General features: G+C 39.4%; 1 protein-coding gene and 1 non-coding gene across 2 annotated transcripts; one reads left to right on the top strand and one right to left on the bottom strand.

The window, feature by feature from the left end:
- The first annotated feature begins 1639 nt into the window (after positions 1-1639).
- LOC133317053 (small nucleolar RNA R71) lies at positions 1640-1744 on the top strand. The gene has a single exon (XR_009752284.1). It is a non-coding gene; the product is annotated as a small nucleolar RNA R71 (small nucleolar RNA).
- Positions 1745-13965: 12221 nt separating this feature from the next.
- Positions 13966-17553, bottom strand: LOC133317047 (protein kinase STUNTED-like). The gene is made up of 10 exons (XM_061518839.1): positions 17227-17553; positions 17048-17130; positions 16673-16925; positions 15902-16492; positions 15556-15804; positions 15303-15466; positions 15116-15192; positions 14888-15035; positions 14583-14732; positions 13966-14490 (listed from the first exon to the last, which is right to left on the bottom strand). The coding sequence occupies exons 1-10, from the start codon at positions 17378-17380 to the stop codon at positions 14251-14253; spliced, it is 2109 nt and encodes a 702-aa protein (XP_061374823.1). The 5' UTR covers positions 17381-17553; the 3' UTR covers positions 13966-14250.
- Between the last annotated feature and the right edge of the window lie 418 nt (positions 17554-17971).

Genomic DNA, 17971 nt, shown 5'->3' on the forward strand with positions numbered 1-17971 from the left:
TTTCATGACATTAAACTTCACTTCTTCTCCGTTTACACTCATAGAAAGTTCACCCTTTCTGACATTTATGATAGCATCACCGGTAGCCAGGAATGGTCTGCCCAGAATTATTAGAACTTCTTGATCTGCTTCAAAATCTAAGATGATGAAGTCAGCTGGTAGAATGAACTTGTCTACTTGGACAAGGACATTCTCAATTTTTCCTTCTAGCTTGGCTATAGATCGGTCTGCAAGTTGAAGAGTGATTGTGGTTGGTCTTGCTGCTCCTATGTCAAGCTGCTTGAAGATGGAAGCTGGCATTAGATTTACACTTAAGCCCAGATCACAAAGTGCCCGACCAAGATAGTTCTTCCCAACTGTACACGGGATGGTGAATATACCAGGATCCTTTAGTTTGGGAGGAATTTTAGTCAGGTACTTGCACGATTGTTGAGTGAGGGCTACGGTCTCAAACTCTTCAATCTTTCTTCTTTTTGACAAAATGTCCTTCATAAATTTTGCATACGAAGGCATTTGCTCCAGAGCTTCTACTAGAGGAATGTTTATGTGAAGTTGTTTCATCAAGTCAAGAAACTGGCTAAACTGCTTATCCTCGTGTTGCTTTTTCAACCTCTGTGGAAAAGGAGGCTCAATCGGTTCACTCCTTCTCTTGCATGGGGGAACATAAGTTGGAACTGAAACTGGTTCACTGACTTTTGTTGCTCCAAGGTCTGCTACAGGTGTTGCATCATCCGGTTTGATTTCAGCAGACTCATTGCTCTGGACCTTCTCTTCTGGTCCTGTCTGAGCTTCAAGGTGTGAAGGGTCAGTGGCTTCTTCAACTTCCTTTCCTATGGGCTGTTTTGCTGGTTCGCGCTTTCGAGGTCGTGCCACTAAATCTGGGGGTGGTAAAGTCTTTCCATCTCGTAGGCTTATAGCATTACAATGCTCCTGGTTATCCTGAGATGGCTTTTCTGTGTCACTAGGGAGTGTTCCTGGTTGCCTATGTTTGAGTGCTCTAGCCAGCTAACCAATTTGGGTTTCTAGGTTTCGCATGGCTGCGCTGTTCTGATTCATGTACTCCTTGACAGAAGTCTCAAAGGATTGGGACTTCCCTTCACCCTTATCCCAGTTTTGTTGGTTCTGCCTGGGATACAGGGGTCGGTTCTGGTAGTTTCCTCCACTACCTCCAGCATTATTCTGATTCCTCCAGCCTCGGTTATTGTTCCCTTGATAGTTGTCATTGCTCCTGTTGTTGTTGTCATACCCTCCTGCATAGCACACAGCAGCTAGATTGTTACAGTCCTCATATTCATGAGGACCTCCACAAGTGGGGCTACTCTGACTTAATTGAGTCAAGAGAAGTTGCTCAGTTGGTTTTTTCTGTTCCATGGGCTTCCAGTTTTTTATAGTGTTCTGGAGCGAAGCCATTTGTGCTGAAAGAGCATCAGCTGAGCTTAGCTCAAGAACTCCTGCTTTCTTAGGAGCATTGTGTCGTGTGGAAGGCCATGAAATATGTTTTTTTGAAAGTTTTTCCAACAACTGGTAGGTTTCTGGATAAGTAAAATCCAAAAGATCTCCCCCTGCAGCTGCATCAACAGTTGCTTTCAATGGTAGGGTTAAGCCATGATAAAACGTGTGAATGATGCCCCAATCAGAAACTCCATGATTCGGGCAAATTCGTATCAACTCTTTAAAGCGTTCCCACGCTTCATACAGACTTTCTCCATCATACATTTGAAAGGAAGCTATATCAGCCCTCACTTGGGCTTGTTTTGCTTGGGAGAAAAATCGGGTAACAAACTGTTCCGCCAATTGCTCCCAACTGGTGATGGAGTTTGGGGGCAATGTTCTCCTCCATTCTTTGGCTTTTCCAGCTAAGAAAAATGGAAAAAGCCGCATCCGCATGTTTTCTTCCGAAATACCATGAACTTTGAAATTTATCAACTATCTCAGTGAAATTGTCCAAATGACTGTGAGGGTCTTCCATGGGTAGTCCATGGAACTGACCAGCGTTCATAATCATTTGGAACATTGCAGGTTTCATTTCAAAGTTCGGGATATTCAAAGGAGGGGGAACATAGCCTCGTTCTGGACCATTTCTGAAGGGAGCAGCCATATCATTCAATGATGGCCCTCTTCCTTCATTCGGTCCTTGTTCAGGCTCATGATTATGATTTCCATTGTTATCATTGTTTACAACCTCCGCCATTGTAATGTTTCTCAACCTTTGAACTCTTCTTCTATTTCTGAAGGTTCTCTCGGGTTCTGGATCAAAAAGTACTATTTCCAATCCAAGTTCTGTAGGTTCTGTGCTCATACAAATGGAGGATGTCTATCAAAACAAAAAGACTGCAATTAAACAACAAAAATGTTTACTTAAAAATGCCCTTTCTTGCCAAATGATCCCCGGCAACGGCGCCAATTGCTTGGTCGAACCGAGAGCTGCTCGAGAATATCTTTTCAGAGAGCAAGAGTGCAGAGTAATAATCAAGATTGCCAACAGGAGCAATCTACTCTGACTAAGAGCAACCCTCTTCAACTATACGCAAGCGTACGTGTCAAGCAATATAGGGTATTGTAGCCCCAGATTTATCGTCCTCAGGGAGCAGTTGTGAAGTAAGAAGCGCTAAAGGAAACTTAATTTGTAAAATGGAGCAATAAAAGAAAGTACTATTCTCAGCTAAGCTTCACAAAGAGCAATCTCTGGGCAGCTAGTTAAACAACGTTAACCATTCTGAACCAGATGAGAGCAGTGAATGACTTAGCACGGTCATCGAATAAAAAGGCATCAATTTAAGTAACTTCAAGAGCAGTCAACGAAATGAAAGTAAGAGCATCAGCTGGTAAAACACAGTTCAGTTATCGTGAGGAAAAGGTTGTGATAGAAGTTTGAGTTAAGATTAATTTCAGAAAAAGTCAAGTAGGTGTTACGGGTTCCATGTTTTCATCCCTTTGGTTAACCCTGCTTGGTAGCATATTTTACAAGTGGATTTTGCTCCTTCCCTTGTTTTGCTATAGGTAAGCAGAGGGTAAGGCCTTACTCTCCACGTTACTCCACAGTACTTGGAGTTATATGCAAGGAAACCATGTTGCCTTCTCAAAAAAGCATGGATTCACATGGCAGTGCTCCCCATTCCAGGTGTTTCTCCCTCCTTTCTTCAGGCTAAACTACCCCAGGATCTTGAGAATGCTCCACACGCCCTTGTCAGTGTTTCATCAACCGAGTGGTCTCGGGATGAGGTTGCCAGCCCAAAGGGTTTCACAAAATCAATAAATTAAACCAAAGAGCAACTCAAAATTCATTTATAAAATATATGTTCCTTACAAAGTTATCCTGAGACAAAAAGGATTACTTCTATGGAACCCTCACCTACTTAGAGGAAGTTAGCTACTAGTGAGCATTTTTACAAAAAGAAAACAAAGAGATGACGAGTCCCAGGATGGGCGCTCATGATTTCCTTTATGAGGATTGCTTGTTCCTTTTATAGGGTTCTTCATTTGATCTTCATTGTTCCTTTCATCAAGGGTCGTGCTTTGTTTAAATCCTCTCCGATGATAGCTTTGCTTCTTGCCAGCTCAGCTTCGAATAGAAATCCTCTCCAATGGTAGCCTTGTTTTTTGCCAGCTTGGCCTTAAATGGAAGTGGTCCCCCTTGCTTTTGGCTCCCTTTGTGAGTGGGAGTATCGGATTCAGGGAGGCACCTCCACTCCTTCTGCTGCAGCTGACGTGGCGGCTTTTGATTGCTCAGCTTCTTTGCTTTTGTACTGTAGCAGAGGTAGCACCTCCACCTTCTCTGCTGTGGCTGACGTGGCGGCTTCCCATTGCTTCCTTTGACTGCTGTTGTACTACAACAGGCTTTTTTTTCCTTTCTGCGCAACACTCCTTCTTCTCTCTTCATTTTGTGGTTCCTTCTGATGGGCCTTAGGTGTCCTGAACAAAGCAAACTAACCCAATAGTCATATGTGAAAAAGATAATGTTAAATTTGCTCCAGGTTTACCTTAACTCCCACTTTCGGTATTGCTCTGGTCCACTATTCAAAACAGTTGCTCTATATGGAAAGAAGAAGGTTGAATGGAGTGATTTATAACCAAAACATGGGTTTTGTGGAACAATTTACACTTAATGGGCCTCAACTCTTGAGGACCATCAGTTACCAAAGCTCAAATTTGAAAAAGATAAAGTTTGTGACGCTTGTCAAATGGGAAAACAAGTAAAGGCTTCTTTTAAATCAAAAAATATTGTTTCTACCACAAAGCCTTTACAACTTTTACATATGGATCTTTTTGGAGCAACTAGAACCATGAGCTTTGGTGGCAATTACTATGCCTTGGTCATTGTGGATGATTATTCTCGCTATACTTGGACTTTATTTCTTACATATAAAAGCGATGCTTTTAAATCATTCAAGAGACTAGCCAAGCTTATTCAAAATGAACAATCTTCAAATATCGTTTCAATTAGAACCGATCATGGTGGAGAATTTGAAAATCAAGAATTTGAAATGTTTTGTGAAGAAAATGGTATTGAACATAATTTTTCCGCTCCTAGGACTCCACAACAAAATGGAGTTGTAGAAAGGAAAAATCGTGTATTAGAAGAACTTGCTAGAAAGATGTTAAATGAAAATAATCTTCCAAAATATATTTGGGCGGAAGCCGTTGGCACCGCATGTTATGTTAGGAACCGTGCTTTAATTAGACCTATTTTGAAGAAAACTCCCTATGAACTTTACAGAGGAAGAAAACCCAATATTTCATATTTTCATGTCTTTGGTTGCAAATGTTTTGTTTTAAATAATGGAAAAGAAAACCTTGGCAAATTTGACTCTAAAGCCGATGAAGGCATATTTCTAGGATATTCACTTACAAGTAGAGCTTATAGGATCTATAACAAAAGAACAATGGTCATTGAAGAGTCTATTCATGTTGTATTTAATGAGACTAACCATGCCTTGCCTAGAAAGGAACTTTGTGATGATGATGTTATAGAAAGCATGGAAAACATAAACTTGAATGACAAAGAGGAAAATGAAAGGAAAAAAGAAAAGGAAGCAAACAATGAAGAAACTCCAAGTCAACAAACCAATGATGGAAACAATCTACCACAAGATTGGACAGTAGCTAGAGGACACCCCATTGATGCGGTAATTGGTGATATATCCAAAGGGGTAACTACTAGAAACTCAATTAGAAATATTTGTAATCACTTAGCATTTGTGTCTCAAATTGAACCTAAGACCATAAATGAAGCAATTATTGATGAACATTGGTTCTTGGCAATGCAAGAAGAACTAAATCAATTTGAAAGAAATCAAGTTTGGGAACTTGTGCCAAAACCAAATGATTATCCAATAATTGGAACCAAATGGGTCTTTAGGAACAAGCTTGATGAAAATGGCATAATAACTAGAAACAAAGCTAGACTTGTTGCTAAAGGATATAATCAAGAGGAAGGTATTGATTATGATGAAACCTATGCTCCCGTTGCTAGATTAGAAGCTATTAGATTACTACTTGCATTTGCATGTATAATGGATTTTAAACTCTTTCAAATGGATGTCAAAAGTGCCTTTTTAAATGGTTATATTCAAGAAGAAGTATATGTTGATCAACCTCCCGGTTTTGAAGATCTTGATTTACCTAACCATGTCTTTAAACTCAAAAAGGCCTTATATGGTTTAAAGCAAGCTCCAAGAGCATGGTATGAAAGATTAAGCAAATTTCTTTTAGAAAAAGGTTTTTCAAGAGGAAAAGTGGACACAACTCTTTTTATAAAGAAGAAAGATGATCATCTATTATTTGCACAAATTTATGTTGATGATATTATCTTTGGTGCCACTAACGTTAATCTTTGTGAAGAGTTTGCTAATCTCATGCAAAGCGAATTTGAAATGTCTATGATGGGTGAGCTAAACTTCTTTCTTGGTCTCCAAATAAAGCAACACAAGGATGGGATATTCATTAATCAAGCTAAATATTGCAAGGAGTTACTAAAAAAATTTGGAATGGACAACTCCAATGCCATTGATACTCCCATGGGTACATCTTGTTCTTTAGACAAGGATGAAGGAGGTAAATCCATAGAAATTACTAAATATCGAGGTATGATCGGCTCACTTCTATATTTAACCGCAAGTAGGTCCGATATTATGTTTTGTGTGTGCATGTGTGCTAGATTTCAAGCTAATCCTAAGGAATCACGCTTAAGTGCCGTAAAACGAATTATGATATATCTTGTAGGCACTTCACACATGGGATTATGGTACCCTAAAGGTGCATCATGTGAACTAATAGGTTATTCCGATTCCGATTTTGCGGGTTGCAAATTGGATAGGAAAAGCACTAGTGGCACTTGCCACTTTCTTGGTTGCTCACTAGTCTCTTGGCATAGCAAGAAACAAAATAGTGTGGCATTATCCACGGCCGAAGCGAAATATGTGGCGGCCTGTAGTTGTTGTGCACAAATCTATGGATGAAACAACAACTAAAGGACTTTGGGGTTGATCTTGATCACATCCCCATTAGGTGTGATAACACTAGTGCCATCAATATCACCAAAAATCCCATTATGCACTCACAGACTAAACATATTGATATTAGGCATCATTTTATTCGAGATCATGTGCAAAACGGTGATTGTATTTTAGAATTTGTAGAATCTTCAAAACAATTGGCCGACATTTTTACCAAACCTCTCCCAAAAGAAGTGTTTTACAATTTGCGAAGAGAAATTGGTTTGATTGATCCTTCATATTTGTAATCATGCATGAATAGCTTCTTAACTTGCAAACCATACCTTGACTATTGCTTTGATCTTGCTCTTTTCATAACTCATAGCCCAATATACCTGTTATATATGCCTCTTAACCTTTTTGCTATGAAGTATATGCCATATGACATGTTTGATTGAATTCAGTGTGCCTTTTCTGGTCTTTTTCGTATCTGTCTGGAAATATCCGGATATTCATAATTGAATATCCGAATACATATCCGGATATTGTGTTTCGCATATCCGGATATTGGTCGCGCTGGAGGTTTTTTTTTTTTTTTTTAAAGTCAGGTGCCCACCCCATTTCCTTCGTTCTTTTTTTTAAACAAACGGGAATCTTAACCGTTCCGCTCTCTCTGCTCTAAAGACCACCGTGCCTTCCTATCCCTGTTCCTCGTGCCTCTCTGTCTCTCTCTCCTGTCCCTGTTCCTTCCTCTGCTGGCGTCTATCTTCATCTGCATCATCCAGTCGCAGTTTTCGCGATGGCTGACACCAGTGCACGAGAACGGCGCTCCAAGAGGAGGGCTGACCCCCATGCCTATTCCTCTTCCCCTGCTGCCTCTGCCCCCGTTGACCGCTCGGGCTTCGGGTATCTCTTCGATGGGAATCCCGAAGAGACCCGTACATTCATTGAGAGGTTCTCCACACGCCCTATTCTGGAGCCGAAGTACTTGGACACTGCCTTTTTGGCGGCTCGGGGGTTTGATATCTGCCAGACTCTTGACTCTGTCAACTTACTCCAGTTTGCTGCCCTACAGTGCTCTTACTCCGAAGTTCTTGTTAGAGCATTCTACAAGAACATCCAGTACTCTAATGGCACTTTACGGTCTCGCGTAAAGGGTGTCGACATTACCGTCACACCTGATGACTGGGAGGAGCTAGTTGGCTATACCTTTCAGATGGATGATGCTGCTGACGATGATTTTGTGACTGATAATGAGCCTCTCACCTTTGATGGGATTCACTTCTCCGACTTTCAGTCCTACGATCGTGCAGCATTCTTGGCTTCCATCCTTCGTCCCCGTACTGCACAGATAAACCTGGTCCGATTCTCAGCCAAGAAGCTGACCATCTCTGCTCGCATCTTGTTGTATGTGATATCTCACATCATTCTCCCTAGGCATTCAAATCATGCCATTGTTCAGGAGAATGATCTTTTTACTATGTGGGCCAATGGTACTCAGCTCCCCATTTACTGGCGCCACACCTTCTGCTGTCAGATGAGGGATGCCTCTTATGGTTCCACTGCACATCTGCCATACCCTATGCTCATTCAGCACATCATGGAGCTTAAGGGTGTGCCCATGGATGGTGAAGCAAAGAAGAAGCTCAGGCCCGCTCACACCTGCTTTGGAGAAAAGCTGCTGATCAAGACGAACTTCGTTTACTTGCATGGTCAGTGGAAATGGGATGATGAGGCCACATATGGAGATGCCTCAGCTGTTGACATGGAGGAGGACTTGCACACTCCGCAGGCTGCTAATAGGCCAATAGATCCACCTTCTACTGCTGCAACTTGCCTTCCTCCACTGCCTCCTCCACACACCACGACTCGTGGCTATACTTCTCACGACATCATGCTTTACCTTCAGCAGCAAAAAGCTGCTCATATTGCATTCCGTGAGGACTGGTACCACTTCCGTGAGGATGTCTCTTCTCGTCTCACTCGCATCGAGACCTCCATTTGCCTTCACTCTCCTATCAGTGATGCTGGCGGCTCTCATGTTGCTCCTGCTGAGGGAGATGAGAATGATGAGGCCACTGCTTCAGATGCGGACACTTCCAGTGACGACGACGACTCTTAGTATAGGATTACTTATTGTCATTTTGTTTCGTAGCTAGACTATGCCTTTTTGGACGCTTGTACTCCTTTTGATTGATATTTTGTTTGAGTACTACGCGTATCTACTTGATGTATGTACCGCTTTTCGCTTAATGATATGCATCGTATTTTCTTTGCAATTTCATTACACTATCTTCTTACTTGCATACTCCTTTCACTATTGGATTACTTCTTTTTGATATTGCCAAAGGGGGAGAAACATACACTAAATTGCGAAATATTCAATTACTCAAGTTGCAAGGTAAATAGGGGGAGATATTGAAAATTGAAAATAACCTATGCCATGAACTAAGGGGGAGTACTATATTTCAATTGAATGAATTTATGCAACACTAACTCTCTTTCTCAATTTCAAGTTTGTCATCATCAAAAAGGGGGAGATTGATGAATCAAAGTGATGATGTGGATACAACTTATACTTGATGATTCCACGACAACATGGTCTTGATGATAACAAAGAGGAATGATTCAAAGACGAAGCAATATCCAAAAAGCAAATGTGAAAGCATGCACCAAGTCTCAAGCATCAATCCAAGTCCAGAATCTAAAATGGTATACTCATTTAGGACTTAGGATAAATATGTAAAGATGTATAGATACAAAGCATTGCATGAGCTCAAGGTCGTTCATCAATCATATATTTCAAAAGCATGCATCCTTAAAAAGAAAAGTCAAGACAAATGGTTTCATATGTACAATTTTGGTTTGGAAGAAGTACATATGTGATACAAACTTTTCTAGATAATTTCCATAACCAATAACATGCATTACACGTCATAAAAACCATTTGGAAAGAGTAGAAACTCAGAACTCGTACAAAAAGGCTGATGCTATGAAATATCCGGATATTTCACTTTGAATATCCGGATATCAGATATCCGGATATGTAACCAAGAATATCCGGATATGAGCCCAACAAATATCCGGATATGTACGGATTACAACGGCTATAAACGGCTAGAAACGACTAGTTTTCATAGGAGGTGTCATTATAAATACCCACATCAGTTGGGATGAACAGTACACGACCCTATAGCATTTATTGAAGCTTTATTACTCTTACTAGCCTTTTATTGCTCAAAAATTACTTACTTTAATCATTGCATACACTTGAGCTCATCTTTCCTTTGAAGTTATACATCTCTTAGTTCTTCAATTTGTTCAATCTGTACTTTGAGAGTACTTAGCCACTTCTAATCACCTCAATATAACTTCTTGATTTGAGAGGGGAGTGAACCCTATATTTGAGAGGTTACCAAATTTCTAAGAAAATTTGGAGTGAAAAAGTGTAAGGCATCAAGAGCCCGAAGTCTTGAAAAGTTGTAGTGGTTTGTCAAGCACCCTCAAGCTTGATAGTTAGTGAAAAGAATTGATCGAGCGGCTTCAGTCTGGACGTAGGTCACGGTATTGGTGACCGAACCAGGATACATCTAGTTTGCAATTTCTCTAACCTTAATCTCTTTATTTAAGTATTAAAATTGCATCTTAGATTGTCTTTATATATTTGCTTGCTTACTTTGTTGATCATTACACTTGCTTTTACAATTAGACATTTCCTTATTAAATCACTTTATTGAAGAAATAGTCTTTAAAACATCAAAGGAGGTACTTTGCGAAAAGATTTTGTAAAACTCAATTCACCCCCCCTCTTGAGTATTGAAGCCACCTGTCCAACAAATTCACACTTCCACATACATATAACCTTCACAAATTATGCAATTTAATTTTTGCACTCCAAACCCCACCAAGCACAATATGGCCGAACCTAGTGTGGTGGTTTAGGGGAATTTTTTTCAGACTTTCTACACATATTCATGCTTATTTTACATTATGACTTCATAAACAACACTAATTCATCATCAATTTCAATTTTCAAACTCAATAATTTCTCACCAAAAAGTGCTTATAATATTCAAAACTTAAATCATGACATTCAAACCATTGGAATGATGATTTCTTACCTCAAATCACTTATACAGGGCTTGGAGAAGAAAACTCAAGCTTAGCTCACTCAAAATCCACACTTTCACACTTGGATGAATAGTGCCACAAACTGTAGAGGAGGAAGAACTCTTCCCACAAGTAATTTCAGCCTAAACAAAGGGGTGGAATGGATTGCTTAGGCGATTTACAATCAATTTCGTGTAATGCACTTAAGGATTTGGTTGATTGTGGAGGGAGAAATCAAAGGAAAACTACATAGAAATCTCAAGCTCCTTCAATGGTGGAACTCGGCCAGGAGAGAGAGAAGAAGAAGAAACTGATGTGAATAGTGACCCGTGGACGAAACTTAAGTTTTTAATGACATGTGATCGTTTATCGGTTATTTTCCTCTCACTTAATTTCACTAAAATTGACCTGGCACTAACTTAAAGCTACAAATATATTTTTATTTTTCAGAACTCATTTATATTAATTTTTATTCCCAAAGGAATAGTATTTTCAATTCACAGTATGGTTTCTGCACTATTTTTTATGAAATGCACTGTGAATTACTAACTGTGCACTGTTTACACACAAAATTGTAAAACTTATAAACTTAACACTTTTGGTCTAAACATGACTTACTTGGCATATATTGGGCTTTCTTATTCTTATTACATCAATTATTTAGTTCTGGATTCTACCGATTGCTTAGGAATACAATATGTGAATATAACAATAATTTATAAGGTAGAGATATAAGCCTAAGCTCAATCAGAAGTTACCATGAATGTATCTCAAGTGGAGGATTGTGAATCAAGGGAAAAGGTGTTAGGAGTGATTTTAGCAGCGTAACAGCTCTATAATAGGTGTGCAAAAAGTGCTTCCTCTATTATTGAAGAAGATAAATATGAGTGGAGAAAATCCTTCAATCATGAAGGAGAGAATGAGATCATTTTGTCTTTATAGGTCCCCTTATACATATTACATAAGAGTTAAGACAAACACTCTCACTTAATGCATGAGCCGTGGGGTGTGTTTTCAAGATAACGAGGTTTATTATTATGTATCACGCGTGGGATTTATCAGCCACCACATTGGATTGGGCCTGATTGGGAATGCTCGCAGATGGAGTGCCAAAAAAAAAACCCAAAGTCATCGAATTGGTACCTGGGAACTTCGCATCAACGAACTCCTGCGTTCTGCCCGGCTTAACACTAATGGCCTCAGTCTTTTGCAAATCGCGAATAAATCTTTGGTGCTACTGTTGCACCTAAATTCAGTACATCCCATCAATGAGAGCATTACACATCAGAGGAGAGAGAAAAAATTTGGCAGAAAAAAGAAAATTTTGGCTGACATGTCATATTTTTATTGGTGGGATACACTGAATCTTTGGTGCAACAGTAGTACCAAAGATTTATTCGCAAATCGCAATGACTCCTTAACTAGCATATGCACAATGTCTCGAGGGTCTCTACTGTCTTTTGCAGTTCATTTAGCTTGTTACTAGACATGGCTTGGGCCTGGTCAATGAAACAAAAAATGACACTCATTTTGTTGAGTCTCATTTGTAATCTTTTTGTACCTTCATTTTTCTTGATCTCTCAAAATTCTTCTATGTTGTGGTGACTTCGGAGATGGTAGTACAAGGGGTCAAGGTTATAAATTTTCTTCTTGATTCCAAATAATGGTTCCTCCTCCTTTTCTTTATCAGCCATTTTTTTTCCTTATTTTTTTGATACATTATCGGCCATGATTTCTTGGGTCTTCACCCATTTTGTCAGCATTTTTTTTGAGTTACGACATGGTGGTATACAAATTAGTCCCTTCGCTTTCACTTTGGGCTGACTCATCAAAATGCTCTGTCCCATTTTCTCTCATCCACTCCTTCACGAAGTAGCGTATTTCATCAAATCCCTCCAATTTTCGGTTGATTTGGCTGGTTTCTTTTATAAGCCCTTCGACAAATTTCTCCTCCACTCTCACTTGGATTGAACCCATGTTGATCAGGATATGACATGTCGAAGCACTTTAATGCAACCCCGAAATTGGATCTCAACACACAACAAAACAAAGAAAGCAGAAGAGAGGAAAATATAAAGGGATAATCGTTTGTCATGTAACATGACACCATTTGTGTCATGTTACAGACACAAAAATACTGTGGGCCCCATTGTACAGAAAAAAAGCAAAAAAAGTTGAAGTGGGTCCCACGCTAAAATCAGTCAATAGGAAAATGGGATTTTTTCTATTATATAACACTTGTATTTTCCAAATATAAATAGATGAAGGGAAAACTAACATTTTATTAACGGTGAAACAATAGGTACAAAAAAAAGGAATCGAAATTGACTCTAATTGATGGTTATTGCAAAAAAATAAAAATAAAAAATAACTTGCGTTGAAAATTGTTTCCTTTAAGGATTAGTGAAAGAATAAATATTCAAAGATCCAAATTTGCATAATCATAAATTCGATGACATTTCTACACGTACAATAGTGGGGAAAAGTACAACTCTTCCCGGCAAATTGTAATGATCATCCTTTTTCTCCAAGAAGGACCGCTAAGCATTTTTTTTTTTTAAGATATTTAAATCAAGTTATAGCATCATGACTAACCTGGTTCGGGTAGGTAGTGGTGATAAGCAATTTTTTTTTTTTTTTTAGAGTTACCCAACCCTAATTACTTCTTTGAGGCGAGTTGGCTCCCTCCGGCACAAGCTTCGACTCTTTGAACCGACTATGGGACTAATCCGGAGTGCGATAGCCGATCATTGCTTCACAATCATTAGCTCCACCGACTGTCATTTCCGATACTAAAAGTCCAATTTAAAATTCTTTAATGTCATTGGTCTCGGGATCATAATTACTCGTCCTTAATTTCATCGCTTCACTTTATTTTTGCCGAAGTCAATAACTTATAATATCTCCCAACTTAGGAGTTGATGGTGGTTCGTACCCTATGTTCTCTATGACCTTTGGTATCGAATACATCCAAACTTCTCGTATTAGTGAGTCTCATAACGTCTCTCTAAATCTTCAGAATAATATTTGTAAATCATAGGAGCTTCATCTTAGACGGCAATTAGATGACGCGATTACTGAATACCCAAATTCCTTCTGCGCGAAAAAAAGACCTAGTTACGCTGGAAGAAAAAAAAAAGCGGATATACACGAGAGGCTTAAGCGAAAGTATCTTGCATACGCATATCTAGGCGGAATGAAATTTACCCTAAACTCAAAACATTATACGGTTCAGTTTTATTCACACCACACGAGGGAAAATAGTCGTAGTTAAAAATGATAAAAAGAGCACGCCATGTATTACGAATTTCCGATGACGGGACAACACTCTAGGAGTCTAGGTGGACCTTGGCTGTGACACCATTCCACCAAAGAAGAAAGAGGTCGTTCTCTCTCATTATGAAATGTATATTGTTCACATTTTTTTTTTTGATACATGTTCACATTTTTTTCCAAATCTACAGAGTTAGCCCGTTAGGATTTTGCTCCAAAACGCCCAAATGCTCAACAACATGAGGGCTACCGTTAAAAGTCTTTGCGTAGAAAATTAAATTAGATACAAAGTCATGGAGGGGGTGAACTATTTGGACCTCGCCTTCCAAGACCCAATCTGCGCAGCCGCAGAGTTTTGAAATTCTAACCTAAGAAAACAAAATAATATATATGAAACAGACATTTGTTCCAAGACGGTGCCGTGATGAACTGGTTAGTCAAAACTTGAAGAGCGACTCCATCTGCCCTGCAAATAATCCTCCAATGAGACATTCTGCTCAGTGCTACTGATAGAAACTGCATCATCCTCCAAGTCCAGCAAAGCAAGGTTCAGGTGGGACTGAATATTAGTTGGAGCTGGTTCCTCATCAAATCCATCAAGTTCGTGTGGAGCACTAACTTCTTGTTCTGCCCATCCTGTCACTTCTTCATCACCATGCAGAAGTTTCAATATCTGCATTATTGAGGAAACCTCACTGGTATTGAGAAGAACATAAAAGGCAGGGCAAATGGAGTGGAGTAAATTTGCACAGGCAAAAGACTTACAAGGCTGATTTGGGGACGCAATCTTGGTGCCCGTCTAATGCAGAGAGTAGCTGCCAAAACCATTCTCTTCATCTGGCAATGGTCGTATTCACTGCCCAGGCTTGGATCAAGCAACTGGAAAAACTTCCCACCTTTCAAAATTGTTGTTGCCTGGACATGATCAATTAGTCACATTGACTTCTAATTCTTAGGATACAGCACTTGTAGGATGCTCTGTTCTTATATTGGTACATGTTTCATTTATTTTCATATAGTGTCATAACAATCTAAGATGCTGAATTTTAAACACTGAGAAAAGAACTTACCCACATAACAAGGCTCTCCTGGCCCTTTGGACACTCATTGTTAATGGGCTTCCTATTTGAGAGAAGCTCAAGGAGTACAACACCAAAAGCATATACATCAATTTTGTCAGTCACTCTACCATGCATAAAGTATTCAGGAGCTAGGTACCTGCCAGATAAAACCTGTTCAGAGCAAATCTTCGTAAAGGTAAACAGGCCAAAGGAGGAATAAGAGGGAATGCTACTCACCCAAAAGTTCCGGCCACATCACTACAAGTAATATGGGAAGAAGAAGAACTCCAACTAGCCAGTCCAAAATCTGAGAGCTGAAGAAATAAACACAGGATTGAAGGATAGGGATAAACGAAATCAAGGGCACCAAATTTCAAAGGGTAACACCACCTAACCAAGTAAAGGGAGAAATATATTACAGCACCTGAGGCTCAAAATCATCCAAAAGAAGAATATTCGAAGATTTCACATCTCTATGGATCACAGCCTGTGCACAGCCATTATGCAGATAGTCCAATGCCTCAGCTACACCCACAGCCACCCGGTACCTCTCTTGCCAACCAAATGCATTACAGTCCTTCTTATTGCCTTTGCCAAAAAGCACAAGTAACAAAGTCAAATTAGAGAATGTAAAGATTTATGTGATCCCTAGCAGACAAGGCCAAATAAATATCTACCATGAAGATTTTCTTCTAGGCTTCCCCTTGATAAAAAATCATAAACCAGTAGTAAATGGTTGCCCTCTAAACAAAAGCCAGAAAGAGATATTATGTTCTTGTGATGCAAAGTTGTAATGATCTCAATTTCCTGAACAAACTCTTTTAGCACATCTTCAGATGGCTTCAAAATTTTCACAGCCAATTCCTTTCCATCTGGAAGACATCCTCTATAAACATAACTACTACCACCTTTGCCAACCAAATTTTCTGAAAATACAATAAATAAAAAACGTATCAGAAGATATCCCAAGCAAGTAAGCATAATAAAAACTGGGAAACAAAAGTTGTAGTGATGAAAGCTAACCGGGTGAGAAGTTAGCGGTTGCAGATACAAGTTCCTGCAAACTATATAATCTACATGAAGATGAGTACTTCTCTTGTAAGACCAACAATTCTTCAGGAAGGTTACTCAAGTCACAGCAAAGGGCTAGAGGAGGAAAGATGGTATCAGATCCAAATGGCACAATGGCACCACTCTCCCCATTCAGGGTGGAATCATCATTCTGCTCAACAGTAATTTGTTTATGATCTGGATGGACTACAGCTGAAAAATGCCGGTCGGGCTGTCGTAATGGCCGATGAAAAACAAATGTATTTTTCAGGAAAGCCTTGGGAGTATGCTTTCTGGGGTGAAATACCTGGCGAAGGAGTGACCAACCAGGTTTTGACTGTTTTGAATCACACACCACAACTGAATAACCAGGATCATCATCATGTTTTTGAAATGGTACCATAGCAAGGGGATTTTCCTTTTCAAGATCATCAGGGAACCCTTGCTTAAATTCAGTATCAGAAGTCTCTTGCAGTGCACATCTTTCACAATTCTTCATATTTTTATTTATATAAGCCACCAACGATTTTGGTGATAAACTTGATCCTTCATGTAGTAATTTTTCTGCCATGACAGTAACGGTCTATATTATTCTCAAATATTTTCTCTTAGCAAACATTCAACAAACTGACCTAACAAAAAATAAAATAAAAAAAATGCAAAACACATGACCATTGACCAAAACTGAAAGCAGCAATGCCCTTGCATCAAAATAATTACTAACTAAAGAAAAGAAATTCAAACCTTGATCAATATTATTATTACATATTGTGGTAGCTTCTCTATGGAATGCAGTTTTGCCATTATCAACAGCGAAGACAGAGATACACTTAGGCAATTTCTTGGCGCAATACTTGGCAACCGATGTCGACGAACGGATTGGGTGATGAGATTTAGAAGTTCCTAGAATCACCGTCGCAACGCCAAACGATTTCGCTTCTTGTACCAGAAGCTTCCGAACCGAAGCACCTCTACATACTTTAAGCCTGAGATCAACCTGGACAACACAAATTTTTCCCATGATTCGGTTTTCAATTTGCGTATTAAACACTCTCATCAAGAAACTAAAAATTGCGGTAACGGCTCATTTAATTTTTCTCTTGTTAAACGTAACCGAACCTGCTTTAAATTGCAGAAGCCTTCGTATACCGCGAGAACAGAATCAAATGTCTTCACCAGAGATAGCAGCGATGATGTACCTTCTGCTCCAAAAAAATTCCATATTCTAGATTAAGCATAATGTTCCAAACACAAGCCAAAAAATCAAAGCACATAGAGAGAGAGAGAGAGAGAGAAACCAGTGATGGTGTCGAGAACGTGAAGCGCAATGACAAGGTCGCCAGGCTCAGCCACCTTGACGAGAGCCCACGTCAGCAATTCCCGGCTCCGAGGATCTAATTTTACGCCGACCAACACCGTCCGGCCACCGCCTCCGTCGCCAATTAACTTCATCGGAAAATTCACTTTTCTTTCTCTCTCTCTCTCTCTCTCTCTCTCTCTCAGGTGTTGGTTGGTGCTGTGCTTTGTGTTGGGAATTGCGAGAGAGAACGAATCGTGCTCGAGGAACGTAAAGTGGAACTGTCTTTTGGGGAAATGTTACGGTGCTTCTCGGCTTGGCTTTGGAGATTACATTACAAGATTCGGTTATCGCGCTTCTCTCTTTTGTTCTGTGGGATTAATATATTTAATATGTTCAATCACATCAATATCATCATTAATCAATTATCAATCTCATAATGCACCGTCGCTGACGTGTCAAATGCTAAATCGCCACAACAGTGATAGAATACTGTAGAAGTGTACCCCTTGAACAGGACAACTTTGAAAGGAAAATAATACATACTCAGTTTTATGTTTTAATTGATAACTGTATTGAGACAATTTATTAACATCAAAAGATCTAGTCGTTATGTTTTTTAATGAGAAATTAATGTTGGTAATGAAAATAATTTTTTCCTTTTCTTCATTTTAGGAACATAATAATTTAAAAATTATGAACTTGCCATTGAAGTTGATCACGATTTTAAGCACTTTTGACGTGAC

This window comes from Gastrolobium bilobum, unplaced genomic scaffold, assembly GCF_033153095.1.
Source record: "Gastrolobium bilobum isolate Gb01-03AN ecotype WA unplaced genomic scaffold, APGP_CSIRO_Gbil_v1 utg60788, whole genome shotgun sequence".
NCBI classification, from domain to species: domain Eukaryota; kingdom Viridiplantae; phylum Streptophyta; class Magnoliopsida; order Fabales; family Fabaceae; genus Gastrolobium; species Gastrolobium bilobum.